Consider the following 19,202-nt stretch of genomic DNA (forward strand, 5'->3'; position numbering starts at 1 on the left):
GCTAGCCAGTGTTCTCTACTGGGCTTGCTAGTAAACCTGCTCAGTACTCCTACTGCATAAGCAATGTCAGGTCGAGTATAGTCAGTAGCATAACGTAAACTCCCTATTATGCTAGCATATCCTTGTTGATCAACAATATCCTTGTCATTTTTAACAGGAAATAAATGCACATGAGGATCAAAAGGAGTAAGAACATGTTTGCAATTATCAAAATGGTATTTTTTCAGAATTTTCTCAATATAGTGCGACTGATCGAGAAAAATACCGTCACATGTTTTTGTAATTTTCATCCCCAAAATTACATTAGCCTCACCAAGATCTTTCATATCAAAATGGCTACTAAGCATATTTTTAGTCTCATTAATAATATGCACAGTAGAGCCAAAGATCAGTAAATCATCCACATATAGCCTAACAATAACATGTGAATTTTCACAAGATTTATAATAGATGCACTTATCACACTCATTTATCTTATAACCATTTTCAATCATGCAGGAATCAATTTTTTCATGCCACTGTATAGGCGCCTGCTTTAAGCTATATAGGGATTTAGTCAACTTACACACTTTGCTTTCTTGGCCGGGCTCCCCAAAGCCCTCGGGTTGATCCATGTAAATTTCCTCATCTAGGTCCCCATTTAAAAATGCTGTTTTCACATCCATTTGATGAATTTTTAAATCATGAATTGCAGCCACTGCAATTAACAGTCTAATGGATGCTACTCTAGTAACCAGAGAAAATGTATCAAAAAAGTCAAGATCAGCTTGTTGCTTAAAACCTTTTGCAACAAGTCTTGCTTTATATTTATCAATAGAACCATCCGGTTTAAGTTTTTTACGTATGACCCATTTACACCCAATAGTTTTACAACCCGGCGGTAAATCGACTAATTTCCAAGTTTTATTGGACATTAGTGATTCCATCTCATCATTAACAGCCTCTTTCCAAAAAACAGCATCAGGTGATGTCAAAGCCTCTTGTAAATTGAGTGGAGTATCCTCCACATTAAAAACAAGATAGTCAGGGCCAAAATCTTTTTCAACTCTAGCTCTTTTACTCCTTCTAGGTTCAAATTCAAGATTCTCTTGATTTTGTAAATTAGGAATCAAAGAACTAGGCTTAGGTAAAACCAATTCTCTAGATTCTTGACCCCCACCATTTTTAAGTTTAAAAGGGAATTTTTTTTCATGAAAGATTGCATCACCTGATTCAAAGATAATTTTATTTTCCATATCAACAAATTTATAGGCTGTACTATTTTTTGCATATCCAAGAAAAGCACAAGTGGTAGCTCTAACACCCAATTTGGGTCTTTTAGGGTTTGAAAGCTTCACAAAGGCCAAACAACCCCAAACTCTCAAATATCCCAAATTTGGCTTATGACGTTTCCACAACTCAAAAGGCGTAATTTTAGTCTTTTTGTGTGGCACTCTATTTATCACATAACAAGCCATTAAAACTGCTTCTCCCCAGAGATTTGAGGGTGCGCCTGCTTCAATAAGCATGGCATTGGTCAAGTCAATTAATGTTCTATTTTTTCTTTCAGCCACACCATTAGACTCAGGCGAATACTGTGGAGTAACTTCATGGATAATTCCCAAAGATTGAGCAAAAGAGTTAAATCCAAAAGATTTATACTCACGACCTCTATCACTTCTAATACTTTTAATCTTTCTACCGAATTGATTTTCAACTTCTTGGAGGAATTCTTTAAATTTGTCAAGTGCATCACTTTTATGTCTCACACAATATACATAAGTATATTTTGAATAGTCGTCAATAAAAGTGATAAAATATCTATTTCCTCCACGAGTTAAAATGCCTTCGAACTCACATAAATCTGTATGGATTAGTTGTAACAATTCAGTATTTCTTTGAACACTTTTATGAGGCCTCCTTGAGATTTTTGCTTTACTGCATATTTCACATTTCTCAAAATCTTTTTTCAGTCTAGGAATTAATCCTAAGCTACTCATGATTCCTATATATTTACTATTTGCATGACATAGTCTAGCATGCCAAAAATTTAAGGAAGACAACATGTAAACAAAAACAGTAGCTGGTTTATTATTCTCAACGTTTAGTTTGAACATTCCATCACATGCATATCCCTTACCCACAAACACTCCTTTTTTAGTAATTACAAATTGATCAGATTCCATAGTCTGCTTAAAGCCAGATTTGTTGAGTAAATAACTGGACATCAAATTCTTCCTCATGGACGGTTTGTAAAGCACATCTTTTAGAGTTAGCAAACGTCCAGAGGTAAACTTCAAATCAACCTCACCACTCCTAAGTACCTTGGTAGTACTAGAGTCACCAAGCATCACAATTTTTTCTTCTGCAAAGGGAGTATAAGTTTTGAACCAATTTTTATCATAGCAGACATGCCTGTTGGCACCAGAGTCTGCCCACCACCCTTCCACACATTGAACCATATATATGTCTGTAATCATAGCCACAAAAGGCTCCTCGGCAACATTAGCCTGTGAAGCATTCTGTGTTTTTCGAAACTTGCAAAATCGAGCAATGTGCCCACTCTTGCCACAGACAAAGAACCCACCAGTTTGTTGTGCTTGTGAAGGGGGTCCTTGATTCCAATTATTTTTTCTCATTTGCATTTCACCGTGAGATTTACCCTTATTTTTGAAGTTTTTCTTATTTGGCTTTAAATAAGCATTCTTTGGAAACTGACCTCTAGATAAGTTATTTTTTGCGGAAACTAAATTTACCTTAGTGGTGGAATGTCCGTTACTCTCGTGAGTCATAAGTGCATCTTGGCCTCTAGCCTCCTCCTCCACTCGGATGCGAGTAATCAAAGTCTCCAGGGTCGTCTCCTCTTATTTGTGGGGCATTGATTTCTGAAACTCCCTCCATAAAGGTGGTAATTTGTCAATGATGCCTGCCACCACAAGATTGTCCCCAATTTTGATGCCTTCCGACCGGACCTCCGCCACAATCATTTGAAAATCTTGCACTTGCTCCATAGCAGATTTACCATCTATCATCTGATAGCGGAAAAAATGGCTAGCTGCATATTTCTTTGCACCTGCATCCTTAGTATCATATTTGCTCTGCAAGGCTTTCCAAATTTTCTTTGCAGTGGAGTAAGTAGTATCATCATAGACATAAAATTGATCTGCAAGCCAATTTAAAAGATAATACCGACAATTATACTCATCTGCATTATACTGCTCAACTTGTTCAAGATGAGCATATTTTTCATCATCGGTCATCTCATCGGTGGAGACTTTGTTGGGATCCTTCTCAGTAAGGACGTAGGCCACCTTGAGGAGACTACGATAGAAGAGCACCTTGCCTTTCCATCGCTTGAAGTGAGCACCCTTGAACTTGAAGGGCTTGTTGAGATCTCCAACATTTTCATTGAGCTTCTCAGCTGTTTGGTCCATTCTTGAATCTCCTTAAAATTGTTGGAGATATTACAAAAGTTTTCACCAAAAAATAAATATTACAATGGACAAATTAACAGACTGAGTCGCTGAAATCTCGCTCTCTTTAAGGAGATTCAAGGCCTCTACGGTAACAAACCGGTGTAGTAGAAAATCTATGACTTGTCCCCTCCAGGATAAAAACAGCCTGATAATTTATCGTATGGTCCGGACCTACTCTGCACAAGTAGGAGAACCTAAAGCTCCACAAAAGAACACCCTTACACTTAGCCCAAGACTATCACGTACATATTAAAAACTCACCGACTAGTTTTTTAGAGAACAAAGATGGAGAAGAGAATTGAGTATGGTTAAGCTAAGTGTTTTTTGGCTAGGATTGCTTCTTGAATACAAATCCACTCAAGCAAGCCTTATATAGGCAAGAAAGAATCCATACTATATAGTTTCATTAATGACTAAATCTTATAGGATAGATATGAATCCAAACTATATCATTTCCATTAATGACTAAATCTACATGGATATGGATAGATTTGCTAGATATGGATAGATATGCTTAGATTGCTAGATATGGATAGATATGAAAGATATATGTGCTCCCGATTCTATCTAGATTTGCTAGATTTTTCTAGATTTACTAGAGATTCTCCTTGATTCTTCTAGATTTACTAGATATCCGAACAATTAAATGATGTGATCTCAAGATTAGATATGATATTCCAAATGGATATCCAAATAAATGCTAAGATAAAAGTCTCCCACACAGATATACACGTGACTTGTAAAATTTAGCACCAAAAAATGTACAGAAATTTAATATTAAAATAATAAATTTCTAACATTTATCATACTTTTTGGGTGGTAGAGTATGAACGTATAACACAATGTGCAAGCTAGGAAGGGGAGAAGAGAAAACAATTAGCAACAAATTGAGCCTGAATTGATTACTCAGATGTTACAGCTAGAAAGCCAAGTAAGGAAAAGGCAGCATTAGGCAAGAAAACTATAAGGCAACAAGGTTCAGAATGAAACAAGGAGTTTTCTACCAAAATATGCTAGACCTGAAGGCAATACCATTTCATTAAAGCAAAAACAGAGACAAACGACAGATTGAACTATCTATAAAGTTTCGACAAAACACAAATTACTAAGATCAATGGCAGCTTACCAAACACAGATATAGATCAATGGCATCTCTTGTTATCATACAGTTGAAACCTAGTTTGTAACCCTAAAATTGAAATCATTTCGAACACTAACCCTGAAATCAAAATCATCATTCAAAAAAAGTCCTTTTTTTGGTTCGAGTAAAAAAAAAAAACCCTTAAACGTGTTCTGGTTTTTGCAGAAAATACAGATATAAATAGAGAGAGAGAGAGAGAGAGAGAGAGAGAGAGAGAGAGAGTTAGGTTCGAATCGGCAAAAAAGCCCTAATTTTTGCTGATTTTGAAAGGGTCTCGAACCCTAACCAGATTTTTAGATATATATATATATGTAGAGAGAGAGAGAGAGAGAGAGAGAGAGAGAGAGAGAGAGAGACCGTGGTGGATGCGGAATCGTCGTTCTCTTCTTCGTTCTTCGTTCTTCGTTCTTCTTTGGTTTTTCTGCTTCGTTCTCTTCGTTTGTCGCGTCGCTTTCTCTGGTTTTCTCTCTTCATTACGATCTGCATGTATCACATCCGAAGGGGGCAAGTGTGAGCCGAGTGGGGGGAAAGTGTAATTTTAGTGTTTTTAATGCCTTCTCTTTTCCTGGCTGAGAACACAGTCCCGCACCAAAGCAATTTCCAGGATCCTTCAACAGATCCGAAGTGATATATATACACACACACACACACACACACACACATTGATGTTCTTCTTTGATGCAAAAAAAATCAAAGGTGGACACTCTATTTTCCCTCTTTTACAATACATTCTCTCAATCGTTCACCGACTAACTTGATCATCGAAGGGTCCACGACCAGAAACACCATCGGTCCTTGGACTTGTTTTGCAGGAAATCCTTCCCAAAAGCTCTCAACATGATTGTTCAAATTTGGAAGCAATCCCATCAAAGTGCTCGGATCAACCGTCCAAATTTTAGCATCAACATTACGCGTCATGAAATAATATGTATCTCATTTTATATATATATAGAAGATAAAAGATCTGCACATAGTGACCGACCAAATGAATGATTGTGTAACAGTCAGTTTACTTCAACCTATGGAGGTACAAAAAAAAATTATTTTCATTTGAAACAAAGAATCCCAAAGATCATAGCATGTGCTAGTCAATAGAAATTTAAGTATTAAATGGATTACATGGAATTAAATTAAAACTTTAAATATACGCCATGGTACGATTTCAGGCTTTGCTCATGAAAAGTCGTTATTGTAGATAGCTAGATGAGGCAAATTTACGATTTTTTTTTTTAAATTGAGATTTCATACAGAGGGACTATTTTTAAAATAGAAGGACAAAATTGAAATTTCATGCAAACTAAGGGAATTATTGCTCAAATATTTCCAAAATCCATCCAGAAGGAGGTCCTTAATTTAGGATAATCTAAATAATGCTTGAAATACATGTAAAATAAACGGAAATGATAAAGGAACAGACGGTAAAGATACCAACGCCGTACCGATGGCCACGCGGGGCCCGTATGTAAAATAAATGGAAATGATAAAGGATCAGACGGAAAAGATACCAATGCCGTACCGTGTGGGCCCCACACGGAAAATCTGAGTCATTTTCCACATCGCTCACTCAATTTGTATTTTAAAATTATTGAACGATTCGGATTTTTCGTACGGGACCCCTATTGGGCCCCATGTAGCCATCGGTACCTATAGCAGTAAATAAATCAGGACACATCATTTAAAAAGCAAGTAGTAAAAAGAACGAGTTAAGATGAGGAGAGAGATCTATCACCAAAGACTTTGAAAAGCTTTTAAAATCACCAAACCAACTAAGAAACAGCCCTAACGCTAAAGACAAGAAAACAAGTACTACTCCACATGAAATCTTGGAATCCCTCCCCAACTAAAAAACTTGATACTAAATATATATATTTGGTTCGTGTCTCTCTTATTAAAATTCGCAATTGTTTAATCCCAGGGTGTCGCTTTCTCAATTTTGACCATAACTCTGATATATACTTCCAAAATAGAAAGTGAATTTCGTTTATCTCACCCGTGTTGTTTCCGAGATTTGGTCTTGTTTAACAACCGGATACTGTTGTCGGTTGATGACAAAACAAAAACAACCGAATGCTGAAGTCTGAGTGTTTGTAATTGGGATATATATATATACGGGGCGGTTCCGGGGATACCCAAAAAAACACATCATAGTTCCCGATCAAATTTTGATAATCCGAGCCACTCAATGTGATTAGAACGTGATTTTAAGGGCACCCAAAAGAAATTAGCAAAAAAAATGACCGGAAAGAACTTGATCCGAACAGTTTCGAACAGTTTTTTATTGAACACATATATATATATATATATATATATATATATATATATATATATATTCAAAAGATTTTTTTTTCATGTGACAATCATGTGGCGTAAATTAAATATAAATCATTACGAGGTTATTTAACAATTGAACTTATTTATTTTGTAGATTTCGGTCTATAAATTAATCAGTAAACCAAGATGTTCTGATATAGTAAGACTTGCTTGAATTATATTTCTCGTAAGAGAAAACAAGTTAGAACTTTAACCGTAACCGTCTGTTTTTTCTTTGAACCAATGTAATTCGTTCAAATGGATATTTTTGTCTAATCAACTTGTTGTTTTGCCGGGGATGATGCACATATCGAGACTTATAAGGTGAACAACTCGGTCCATCTTTAGAACCATGATGAATCTCATTTTACGACATATGAGAAATCATCACATAAAATATTCGAATCTTCTCGTAAACAGTGTGCCCCTCATATATAGATTTCAACCGAACGCCCTCATTTAAGGAGTTGTTTAATATTTTGTTTCGGGTGGAAAAAACATGTACTTTTATATTTTGAGATTCTTGACAAAATCATCAATAAACAACAATTTTGCACTCCACAAAAATAATACAATTCATATATAAAATACTAATGTACAACTTTTTGGTAGAAAATGGCATGGTTGTTTCATTTCAAACCAAAACACTCACAAGTTTGGCAAAATAAGTCATTAGACTTTTTTTGTATTTTTTCAAAAAAATGGCATGGTTTTTTTTTTCAAAAAAAAACAACTTATGTATTGATACGTCTTGACAAGAGGAATCGAAAATAACAAATTATGATCAAAACTTGTAGTTTTTTGAATAAAGACAAAAATAAGCCAAAAAAATCTAGCTTTTCGGCTTATTTTTGTTTTTATTCAAAATATTTTGAGGTTGGATTATAAATTTTTAATTTTTTAATTCCTCTCATCGAGATGAATTAATAATCCACAATAATTTGATGAAAAATTAATAAATACAAAATTTTTGAATAAAAATAAAAAAATAAGCCAAATGACTCATTTTTGCCAAACCATCTATCTTATTATTGTAAGATGAGCTTCTCACACAAATTATATATACCCAGTTGAGCTAGGGGGGTCCACCTTATGCCCAAATTATATATTTATTTATTATTTATTGCGAATTTTTATTAGTACATCATGTATGAACAGAGTATGCTTGATTTAACAAAAAATAAGTATTATTTTACAAAAAATAAAACAGAGTATATTTGATGGTCTATTCTCGAAATTATACTTGCATCTAAATTGATAAATTAGTGAAACCAGGTTAAGTGACTGGAACTGTCCACTCCACCCTTTTTCTTTTTTTTTAATAAGCAGCTCATACAGCTCACATATCATCATTGAAGTAAAGTTCTCTCAAGCCAAATAGTACCATCTAATTGGAGATGATGGGCCTTGATGGGCCTTTCATTCACATCATAATTTTGAAAACAGAAACATCACCTTTATTCTGCATTTTTTTTTCTCAAAAAGTCTACGAACACAATTTTAAAATACAACTCCGGACACAATTGCATGCGGAGCCGTTCGATCAAGGTGTACTCCTATGCATGAATGGTTTTGAACGCAGTTGTGTTGATAGCTTTTGCTAAATTTTTAACGAAGTTTTTCTTGTATATGTATTTTCTGCAAATTAAGAATGTGTGCATATCCTTGGTTACCTTTTATTTTCTTGATGGTTGAGGGCTAGTTCTAGAACACCTTCTTAAAAAATAAATACTTCGATTTCATCGAGATCTTTCAAACAAAATTCATATTACATATTTTAGATTTCAGTAAGCCTATTATTTTTGAGCTTGAAATTGCCTTCTTAAAAAATAAAGATTTGTTTCATGTTCTAGAACGGGCTTAATGTCGTTAATGAGAATATTGATTCACTATCAAATATTGTTTGATATTGGTAATACCTACTCTACTTTACTCTACTCTACTCTAACAGTTTGATGTTTCATTTTATATTTTTTCGGCCATGCGGTGGGAAATGTTGTATTTGTATAAGCGAGAATTAGTTAAGAACGAGGGATTAACTAATAAGAGATTTGTTTAAAATTGACATGAATGGATAAAAGTGCGTGGATAAAGAAATAATGTAAGAATTTACTTAATTGCCGCATAAATTCTTGCAATGAGAATACAAAAAAAGAGTTAATTTGCAAAGGTTTGAGGGTATGCCGATAATTGCACCCACCTGGGTAAGCTAATGATGTGGGGTGGGGTGGGTTTTTGCAAGACCCCTGCAAAGGTCTTAGGCTGAGATTCGCGGATTAATTGCCTGGGAAAAAACTAACTGTACCTAATCTCAAGTTATTTCACGTTTGGTTTCCGAAATGACTGTTGGGATTATCAATCCCAGTATTAATTCCCTATATATATGAGGTACAAAATAATCCCAGGCGGGTGGTGAGATTGGATAGGATTAACAAAGAAGGGATTGTTATAAAAAAATATTCGGGTGTTATTGGAATTGTTCTTAAAAAAGTACTTTCAAAATTATCTTTAGTAAAACATTATACCGAAAAAATGTTGTTCAAAAATATTTCTAATAAAAAACTATTTCCATAATTTCTTTGGAAAATAATTTTCAAAACTTTCTTTTGCAAAATTGTTTTCAAAACTTTTTTTTTTCAACAACTAGTTTTTTTTTTCAAAGAATATGTTTTCAAGACTTTTTAAAAAAAAATAATTCAAGACTATTTTTCCAAAAATGTTTTTCAAAAAAGTAGTTTTTGTAGAAAAATCTCTTTCCAAATTTTTTGTGATAAAACTGTTTTCGTTAATTATTTTTGAACAACTTCTTCTTCTTTTTTCAAAATTTTATTTTTTCATAAAAACCATTTTCAGAAACTTTTTTTAAAATTTGTTTTAAAAAAAAAACTGTTCTTTATCCCCTATGTAATCCCATGGAAATCAAACATGGGATCGGGTAGAATTAGAGATGGAATTAATCCCAGGAAAAATAGTCTAGGGACTAACAATTCCAAGACTGTTAATAATATTTTATCGTTTAAAAAAAATCCAGGACTATTAATCCCATAAATTTTAATCTACGAACAAACAAGGTCTTAGTTTATTCGATGGATAAACAGTCCAGGTAAACTAGGAGACACTAAAAATCAGATAAGAGTAGTCCTGGATTAGCTTATCCATGAAGACCCTTATCTCCTCACTCCCCACCCAAATGGGCCCTAAAGGTGAGAAAAGGGGAATATGCAGAAATTCAAGTGTAATCTCTCGAGTACGAGTGCTCAACGACTAAATTAACTAGGACTGTTAATAATATTTTATAGTTTAAAAAAAAATCCAGGATTGTTAATCTCATAAATTTTAATCTACAAATCAAACAAGGTCTCAGTTTATTCGCTGGATACGCAATCCAGGTGAACTAGAAGATACTAAAAATCAGATAAGAGTGATTCCGAATTAACTTATCCGCAAAGACCCTTATCTCCACGCTCCCCGCCAAAATGGGCCCTGAAGGTGGGAAAAGAGGAATATATAGAAATTCAAGTGTGATCTCTGGAGTACGAGTGCTCAACGACTAAATTAACCAATCATCAGAAAAAGGGAAATAGACAATCATGTAAGATTCGTTGGGCAATCCTTGTTTATTATTATTATTTTTTGGCTTGTAGGTGACTAGGAGTATAATGTGTATTGCTCATTTTCTATTTTGAAAATAAATAATGCTAAAACTAGTTTCGTTAATGTCAAAATTGAACTGCATAAGAGCCTTATACTCTACATATATGTGGGCACACGCCCCAAAAATCTCGCAGGATAAGTGGGTGCACCCTTTTTAAAGAGCGTGGCGAAATGCCCAATTCAGAATCACTACTTGGGTTTGAACGTCCGCCACCCAAGGAACCGAACTTGAAACGTAACTCTGTATTTGATTTGGAAAAAGGCTTGTTTCCAGTCCGTCGTCACCAGAATATCTTAGGTTCGGGAGCCAGATTACGAGAGGAGAAAGTTTTTAAGGCACTCCTCTCGCCCAATCCGGAGATCGGTCTCTACTCGGGCATTTGTAAAACATTTGTGATTCTATTTCATTAATAAAGTTTTAGTCATTTAGGGCGGGGGAACAACTTAAGGGGATTAAAACTGTAACAAGTTTGCAGGATGTGATAGATGACGTGCTTGCTCGAAAAACAATTAGAATAGGATAAAAGTAGACTCCTGTGGGATTTAAATAGATTTGGAAGGCCACTATTTTGGAGTGACGTGTTTAGAAAGAAACCAGCATGCACTGACCAAGTCACTGCATGCAGACCAAACCTACGCGCATTAATCCCAAACCAACACGCGTCAAATGGGTTTAAACCCATAGTTCTTACTTTCATCCCTCTATGCTTTGAAAGAACCAGTGCACACTCAAGACAAATCACGCAGTTAAATGGTTGTTAAATATACAGTTACAGACAATCGAATGGGCCTAGAAGGCCAAATGAAATGAATACTACACTCCATAAAACAATGTAGGGATAAAATAGGGGCTTAAAGCCTATTTACCCATGTAAAGGCCAATCACTGGCCAAGGATGAACCAGCGCACACAGGTCACCCACTGGCACACGCCAGTTTGAGCCATCCTTCCAGTGTTTGGTTTTGCATGTCCTAGGCTCTAGGACATGTCCAGAAAGACCCCAGGGGTTCCATCAAAACAAAAATGAGTATTGAAAGACAACTAGTAGTTTTAACATAGAAAAGCAGTAAACTATTTTTTTTATCATGCTCACAGTGGTGTATATACAAATAACAACACAAAATAACAAGGCCCCAGTCCCCATGCAAGATTTGTGTGCGCAGCCACGAAGTGGCGTGCGCGAGTTATGGACCGGTGCGCGGTGGTCCTTGCCACTACGGTTTTTGAAACCATGCTAACTTTAGGGCTAGAACTAATATTGATTACTAGCCTTGGCTCTGTCAGCCCTCTTCAGGGATCAAAACGGAATGCAATAGGTGTTTATACCTTTGATTTTTAGATTTGAAAAGTGGTTGAGCTTGAGTTTGAAAGGTTGATTGGATGATGTTTGAAGGGTGGTTGTGAGTTGGTGGATGAAGAATAAGGGTTGTGTTGCTTGCTTCTCAATCCTTAGGGGTTGTTTGGTATGCTTTTGGTGTGTCAAGATGATAACAAAACTTGTAACCCTTTGCTTGTGTGGAAGAGGGGTGTATATATAAAGGAAGGCGTGAGAGAGGGGTTTACACCAGCCAAGTAATGGCTGGCTTGCCTTGGCAACAAAGTCTCCTCTCATTAAATGAGGTGGGAGGTGGGGGGGGGCGGGGGGGAATGTGGTTGGGAAGGTGATGGGAGAGGATGTGAGAGAAGGAATATCCCTTTGTCCGGTGACTGCATTCCAGACGAATAATAGGTTCCATGAATGCCCAAAAGTCCTCTGATCATGGCAAATGCAGGCTATAGAAAGGTGATGGGACAAGGCTTGACCAGCACGCGCCAGTTGTGGACTTGCGCGCGCTTGTCCAACTACCCTTGCCCTGGTCAATGGTCCAAGCTGACCGTTGACCAACAGGTGGCTCATGGACCAGCGTGCGCTGGGCTTGAACCAACGCGAGCAAGTAGGGTTCTGGTTAGGTTTGAAAGGGTGTCAAACACTTAAAACTCAACCACTCCACATTTCTGAGGTGTTCTCAATCCATTTCATCATTGGAGAATCAAAAACTGAAAGTAAACTAATCTGAAAACCCAGATTGAGGTGTCTACAACATAATACATGTGTTTTATGTTGAAATTTTTTGACATCAATAAATAAACAAGTGAACTTAAAGGACCCTAAGAAATTTACAAAAAAGGATCCTAAATCTCCCTCAAAGCAATGAATAATTTATTTCCTAGAGGGGGATTAATTATTGGGTGAACTAGTGTTTCCGCTAACCAACAAGTTGTGGATAGTTTTTGGTTTTTTTCTTTTTATTCAAAAAAATTTCGCGTTTGTTAGTTTTGCACCAAACTTTTATGTAATATTGGTTCATCTCGACGAGAGACATAAAAAAGTAAAACAATTAGTACTTTTACACAAGTATTTTGGTAAATATATCCAAGGAAAAGCTCAAAAAGTCAATTTTTTTGGGACTTTTTCTTGTAGTGACTTTGCTCACTACACTGCTACAGGGTCCCGAGATCCCGCTCAAACACTCCCTCAAAGTTTATTTTTCCAACGTGTGAAGTGTTTAGGGTTTTACCTCATGTATGCACCCCATGTACGTAAGGGCAGAACCACAAATGTAATCTGCTATGAAATAAAATGGGTTGGTGGTTGGAATGCGTTGGGCTGAAATTATTTGGGCTAAATTTTACATGTAAATTTTTTATTTTTTTCAAAGTTTACATGGGCTATAGCCAACCACCCTAGGGCAGGGTCCCATTCAGTTTACTATGGAACAGTTTGGTCCGTTTGTGCATGGGCCCTAAGGGACAAGAGACCCCACTCACTTTGACTTTGTAGACACCCTAATTTGGCCTAACAAATATTTCAAGCCCCACCTTAGAAACGATTCCGATGATGAGCAGGTTTTCAGTTATTGTGGTTGACTTCATGAAAGCCTTAGGAACTTTTTGGAACTCTTAAGGGATGAAAGAGCACTTTGGAACAAGGGGTACGAGTGTGAAACGACACTTAGAGTGGATAGAAATGTGCTGACACGCATTTTAGCCTTAGTAGCACCGTCGGTCTTCAATTAAGTCTGCTTTCAGCCTATTTTTTATAAATAAAATTTTCTTATTTTTATGGTCGGAGTCCACCATCATGTAGTACTTTCAAAACCCTCTTTATTGATATATAATAAGCCTTAATCCGACTTGAAATGAGGGAATAATCGTCATATCCTTTGATGTAGAAAATATTTTTGAACCAAACTACTTGGGTTAGAAAATAGACTTAACAAGCTTTCCAACGGTCCAAAGAACACGAAAAATTGGGTTTGGGAGTATCCGGAGCGAGCCCGTGAAATTTGGTCTCCTGCTTGGAAATCCATTTTTTCGGCCATGAAATCCATTTCTCGGTCGAAACATCCTTTCTTCGGCCAGCAGATCGATGTTTTCCAGATTCTAGAATGTTCAACAGCTTTATGATCCATTCGTCCAAACCCTAGCAGCCACAAACCATTACTTCGGGGCTACGAATACACTTACCATAGAGGTCTTAAAGCCCTAAACTTCCATGTCAATTGGGCTAATCTCGTCTGTTTAATCGGCCATTCGAAACCTTATAAATAGTGGTCCTCTAGAGCTCCGAAATACACATCTCTCCACTCCATCACCCGCCCCCAAATTTTACAGAAATCATCTCCTATCAATCCTATGTAGAAGCCCTAATGTCTTGTGAATAGCCGCATTTGAGAGTAAAAACCCCCCAAAGAACCCACTCTGTTCTAGTGTTTTGTGAAGTTGACCAACACAATCAACCACCATTATCCGCAATCAATCTCTGAGGGATCAAGGTGGTGAGGTCCAGAGGCCTATGGTTTGATTTAATTTCCGCCTTTTGCATTTAATCTGTTCTTTCTATTAACTATTCATAATCTGGTGTGAGGAAGAGCACAGCCCGAGACTTTGTTTAGTCAGCTAATACATTAATCCAGTGGGATCCCACGGTCATGACACCCATTCACCGACCGTGGAATCCATCCGATGAGATAGATTCTGCTTTCATTTGTTTATGTTACATATGATTTAATTACTGTCCTGGGTCACCTATTAAATTGTTTAAAGGCTTAAATAATCAGTTTATTTTTGAAATTAAATAAAACAAATATTAATTGTGTGTTGAATGATTATGGGTCGGTTTAGAGATCGGGCGGAGAGAGGTGCCTAATACCTTCCCGGAATCTCTACATATTTTTGTTAGTTTTAATAAACAAAGTGGCAACTCTATTCAATAGTGCTTGTTATCGTGTGGTGATGTTTTTAACCATGGGAACATCCACGATTTCGAGTTTATGGCAAGGAAACATGTAGCGAGGATATCTGTGTGGTGATGCCCCTTTAGGGTGGTGTCCACAGATTTTTCACAAGAACATTTGATAGTTTGCAACCAAATTTTACTATTTTGACCCCGCAAAAAATCTCAAAATTGCACCAATTTATTTTAAATGCATAGAAATTCAAAGTATTCTCTTCTTTTCGAGAGTTGATAGTACTAGAAATGAGACTATCATGCATTATTTTTCAAATATAGCAAATCTTTTGGGGCCAATTATGAGGCAAAAATGAATTATTAGTGCATATCGATCTTATAATTAATCTCTTCATTTAATTATTTTTGGATTTGTGCGTAGAAAAATATAGTGCATATGAATCTAATTTTTGATCCCACTAACCAAAATTCTTGACTTTGCCCTTGCATTTGTGGGTCCTTTTTGGGTCCACAACAATGATTAGAACCGTTCACTTTTTAGGACTCGTCGAGAACATTGACCATGTTAAAAATCATGTTGATTGGATATCATTTGATATGATATCGAAATGCATTTATCTTCAGATAATTGTATCAAATGAGTTGCAATCTAATGTTGTACACTTTTTCGTACAAACTTAATGCATTTAAAAGTCATATCAAACTGGTCCATAGTTAACTGGACAAAACCGTTGCCCACCCCACCATGCATGATGTAAGTACTCATAGCATTGCCGAGGGAAAAAACAATAGAAAGAAGCATTTATTATTGAAAATTAATATTCACGCTCCATTTTTTGATACAGGCGCTCCATTTTGTTCATGAAGTTACTAGTAACTTCACATTTAAAGTGGAGCGCCTGCATCAAAAAAGAGAGGTCGAATATCAATTCCCTTATTATTTCTATTGCATTTGGTGAAATGTGTTGACGGACAATCTGGATATTGACCATTTAGAAGTTCTTGACGTCGGCATATTTATTGAAATTGTCTAACGAATTTCGAATCTAAAGGAGGCCAACCAGGCCATCGGAGGTTATGCCTAGTCATTAATTTTAGGGCCCTGAAATTAGTTGAGGTGCGCGCAAGCTAGCCCAAACATTCGGTTATCAATAAAAAAAAAAGAGAGAGAGAATATATCCTCCACTATAATTTCAATATTAAGGGATATCAAAGTAGTAATTTTAAAACCAGAAGCGAGACCAGTGTATTTGTCGAAACTTGAGGGAAAGTCAGTGTAATATATCCATAGTTATTTGATGGAAATCGCGATCAGAAATAAAAAGGGAAAATTTTTTTCAGTATCGAGCGGGTATCACATGGTGTCCTTTCGGTGTATTCGGACTGTTCATTTCGATTTTGAACGGCTCAAATTTAGAGAGAAAAAAAAAGGAGGGAGAGAGAGAGTGTGAGGATGAGAGAAGAGATAGTGTTTTAAATTTGAATCGTCTAATACATTTTTAAACGGCTCAAATATATCCGCTTAGACACTACGTCAGCCGAATAACGTAGTATCGACCCGGGACTGAAAAATTTCCGAAGAAGGAGAAGAAAAAAAACCGATTGCCCACCAATATGATATGCCCACAAATACACGTTCAAAATAAAGGCTCCCCCCACCCTACACTCTTCCCTTCATCGCTGTCCCCCCTCTCTCTCTCTCTCTCTCTCTCTCTCTCTCTCTAAAATAGGAAGCAGACAAACACAACATAAAACACCCCCTTCGATTTCCTCATCAGATCCCTCAGCTCTCACACATTTCAGCGGAAACAAGACCCAGAAATTCCGCAGCAGAGAAGCCCAAGTAGAACAACTTCATATTCCAACCGATATTTGGGAATACTACACGGAGTAGTATAATTCACATTCACTCAGATATTTAAACGCACACAACACATACATACATACATATGTACACACAGGTGACATAAGTAGAGCATACAAATGAGGTGTAAGAAACACCTCACCGATTTCAGCAGCAGCGTCGGCGTCTGCGCTTCATGTCTCCGTGAACGCCTTTTCATCCTTGTCGCCGCCCAAGCCCAAGACGATCGCCGGAATTCCGACTCGCACCTTCCGCCGCCGCCGCTCCTCTTCCCCCGTTCCGTCTCGCCGCCGTACGTCTGCCGTCAGAATTCGGACTGGAATCGCCACCGCCAGAGTCTCAAGGATCAGTTATTCTTCAGTACTCCTCAAGTAGGCCCTACTCGCGCTTACGATATCAATTCGCCGGCGAAAGAGAAGATCAAGAGTACTGCTCGATTCTCTCTCTTCTCCCGATTGCTGTTCAGATCCAAAGCGAGGAAGAAGACGGTGGACTCGGATCTGAATTCCGTGAATTCGAGCGCAGCGTCGACGGGGTCTTGGTTCTCCAACATGCTCTCCGGCCACCGGAAGAAGGAGTCGGCGGCCGGATTCGGCCGGAGAATTGGTCGGAACCGAGATCGGGGAATGTCTCCGGCTAGGGTTTCCGATTACGGCGACGTGGCGGATTGGTTCGACGGATCGAGCGTGTATTCGTCGGCGTCGTCGCGGAGCTGGTGGCAGACGCCGAGGAGGGCGGCGTCACGGCACGGAGCCGGAGGACGCCTGAGTCAGTCGCGCAGTGGTAATATCTCGGGAATGACGTTCTGTTTGAGTCCGCTGGTGCGTGCGAGCCCCAGTCGGAACTGGAACCAGAAAGGTGTAACGCCGGAGATGGCGTTCTCAGGTGAGATTAGGTTCCCGGTGAACCTGTCGACGGCGGCGGCGTTCTGTGCGAATAGGTCGAGAAAACTCGCCGATTTTGGGAGGTCCAACCACAACCATTAAACGCGATGACCGTTGACTACGACTGCTACCCCAACGGTAATTACGACTATACAACGAAAGTACGCTTTTGCCCTTTGTATTTTTTTTTCAATTTTTTTTGTTTCCTTTTATTTTATTTTATTTTACTTTCAAGCGTTCTGTCCCATTATAATATTTGAGTGAATACGTAGGACTAGAAGAAGAAGAAGAAAAAAAGCAGGTACTCGGAGTTTCACTTTTTGGAATGGACTTTACGTTACACTCCTGATTTTTATAATGTGAATGCATAAATTTGTCCTTCAAATTCTAAAATGCTGTAAGGACCTCAGCTCAACCAAGTATAAATTAAACTCTTGTTTATAACTAATTCACCAACCACCGCCATTATTCGCCGCCCAATCTTTTCCCGCCCCTCCACCATACCTTTCAATGTGGGTTTTGCCCAATTTTAATCAGGTTGTCGTTCTACATTAATGAGATGAGATCTGAGCCGTCGGATGGCCGAACAGACGGGCCCGAATTGTGCAAAGTATAGCGCTGTTCACAACTGGTCCCCCCATTTCCTTAACAGGTGGACTTGCTCTTATCTAAGATATTTTCAAAAATATTTAGATAAGAATCATAATTTTCTACTTTCTAATTCGTATGGTCAATGCGAATTAATAATTCATAAAAGTTAGTTGCAAAATAAACAAATGAAAAAATAATTGAATAAAGACAAAATCAGAAAAAATTTAAAAAAACCCTTAGCTAGTGGAACTTAGCCAGAATATCATGAGATATCCCAAGAAAAATATGGATAAATTATGTGTCAGTCCATGTAATTGACTCATATTTCCAAAAACTTCAGTCCAATATAAAAATGCATCAGGAGGTCTACACTTTCCTATATACATTTGCAAGTAAATAAAGATAAATTATACTCCTTAATAGGAATTAAACGGCAGTTTTTAGACTGGCCTGTAATTTATCCAAAAAATAATCAACAGCTTACTTTTGTGTCTTTCTACTTTTAGACCATCTTAGTATTTGATTGAACTAGTGCATGCCCGTGCCTGAAGGCACGGCTCAAACATTCAGCACACACCATAGTGGGCTCATGTGCAATATCTCAACCCTTTGTCCAACGATTCCAAGTTCATTTGAGTGTGGCGATATGGTGGTTTCAAATTCATCCCTTTTTGGTTTACAATGATGCTCCTGATGATGTATTTGGTTAATAGTTTTCGGTTGTGGTTGGCTCCTTGCCAACTCTTTTCTTTCTTTGGTAGCAGGTGGCATGTGATTGTTTTTAGCCTAGGCACATGCCAACATAGTTGGGATGTAGGTTTTTGGTTGATGCCTTTTTCTCCTCCATTCCCGTTTAATCTTTGTTACTTTTTGTTCAGAGATTAATAAAATTCTTTTGCTGATCCAAAAGAAAATAAAGAAAAAATAGCAAGCATACTCATTGATTTGGTTAATTACTTGATTCAGCAAATAAAGAAAAAATATTTTACTAATTCCTAACGTCCACATGCAGAAAATCAAACGCGCATAAACCTCATAAAATTCAGAGTTATTATGAATCATTTCCCTATTC

General features: G+C 37.2%; 1 protein-coding gene across 1 annotated transcript; it reads left to right on the top strand.

Annotated features, from left to right (window-relative positions):
- The first annotated feature begins 16,427 nt into the window (after positions 1-16,427).
- On the top strand, positions 16,428-17,924 carry LOC131318830 (uncharacterized). The gene has a single exon (XM_058348828.1). The coding sequence runs from the start codon at positions 16,775-16,777 to the stop codon at positions 17,639-17,641; it is 867 nt and encodes a 288-aa protein (XP_058204811.1). The 5' UTR covers positions 16,428-16,774; the 3' UTR covers positions 17,642-17,924.
- The last annotated feature ends 1,278 nt before the right edge of the window (positions 17,925-19,202 follow it).

This window comes from Rhododendron vialii, chromosome 1a (genome assembly GCF_030253575.1).
Source record: "Rhododendron vialii isolate Sample 1 chromosome 1a, ASM3025357v1".
In the NCBI taxonomy this organism is placed as follows: Eukaryota; Viridiplantae; Streptophyta; class Magnoliopsida; order Ericales; family Ericaceae; genus Rhododendron; species Rhododendron vialii.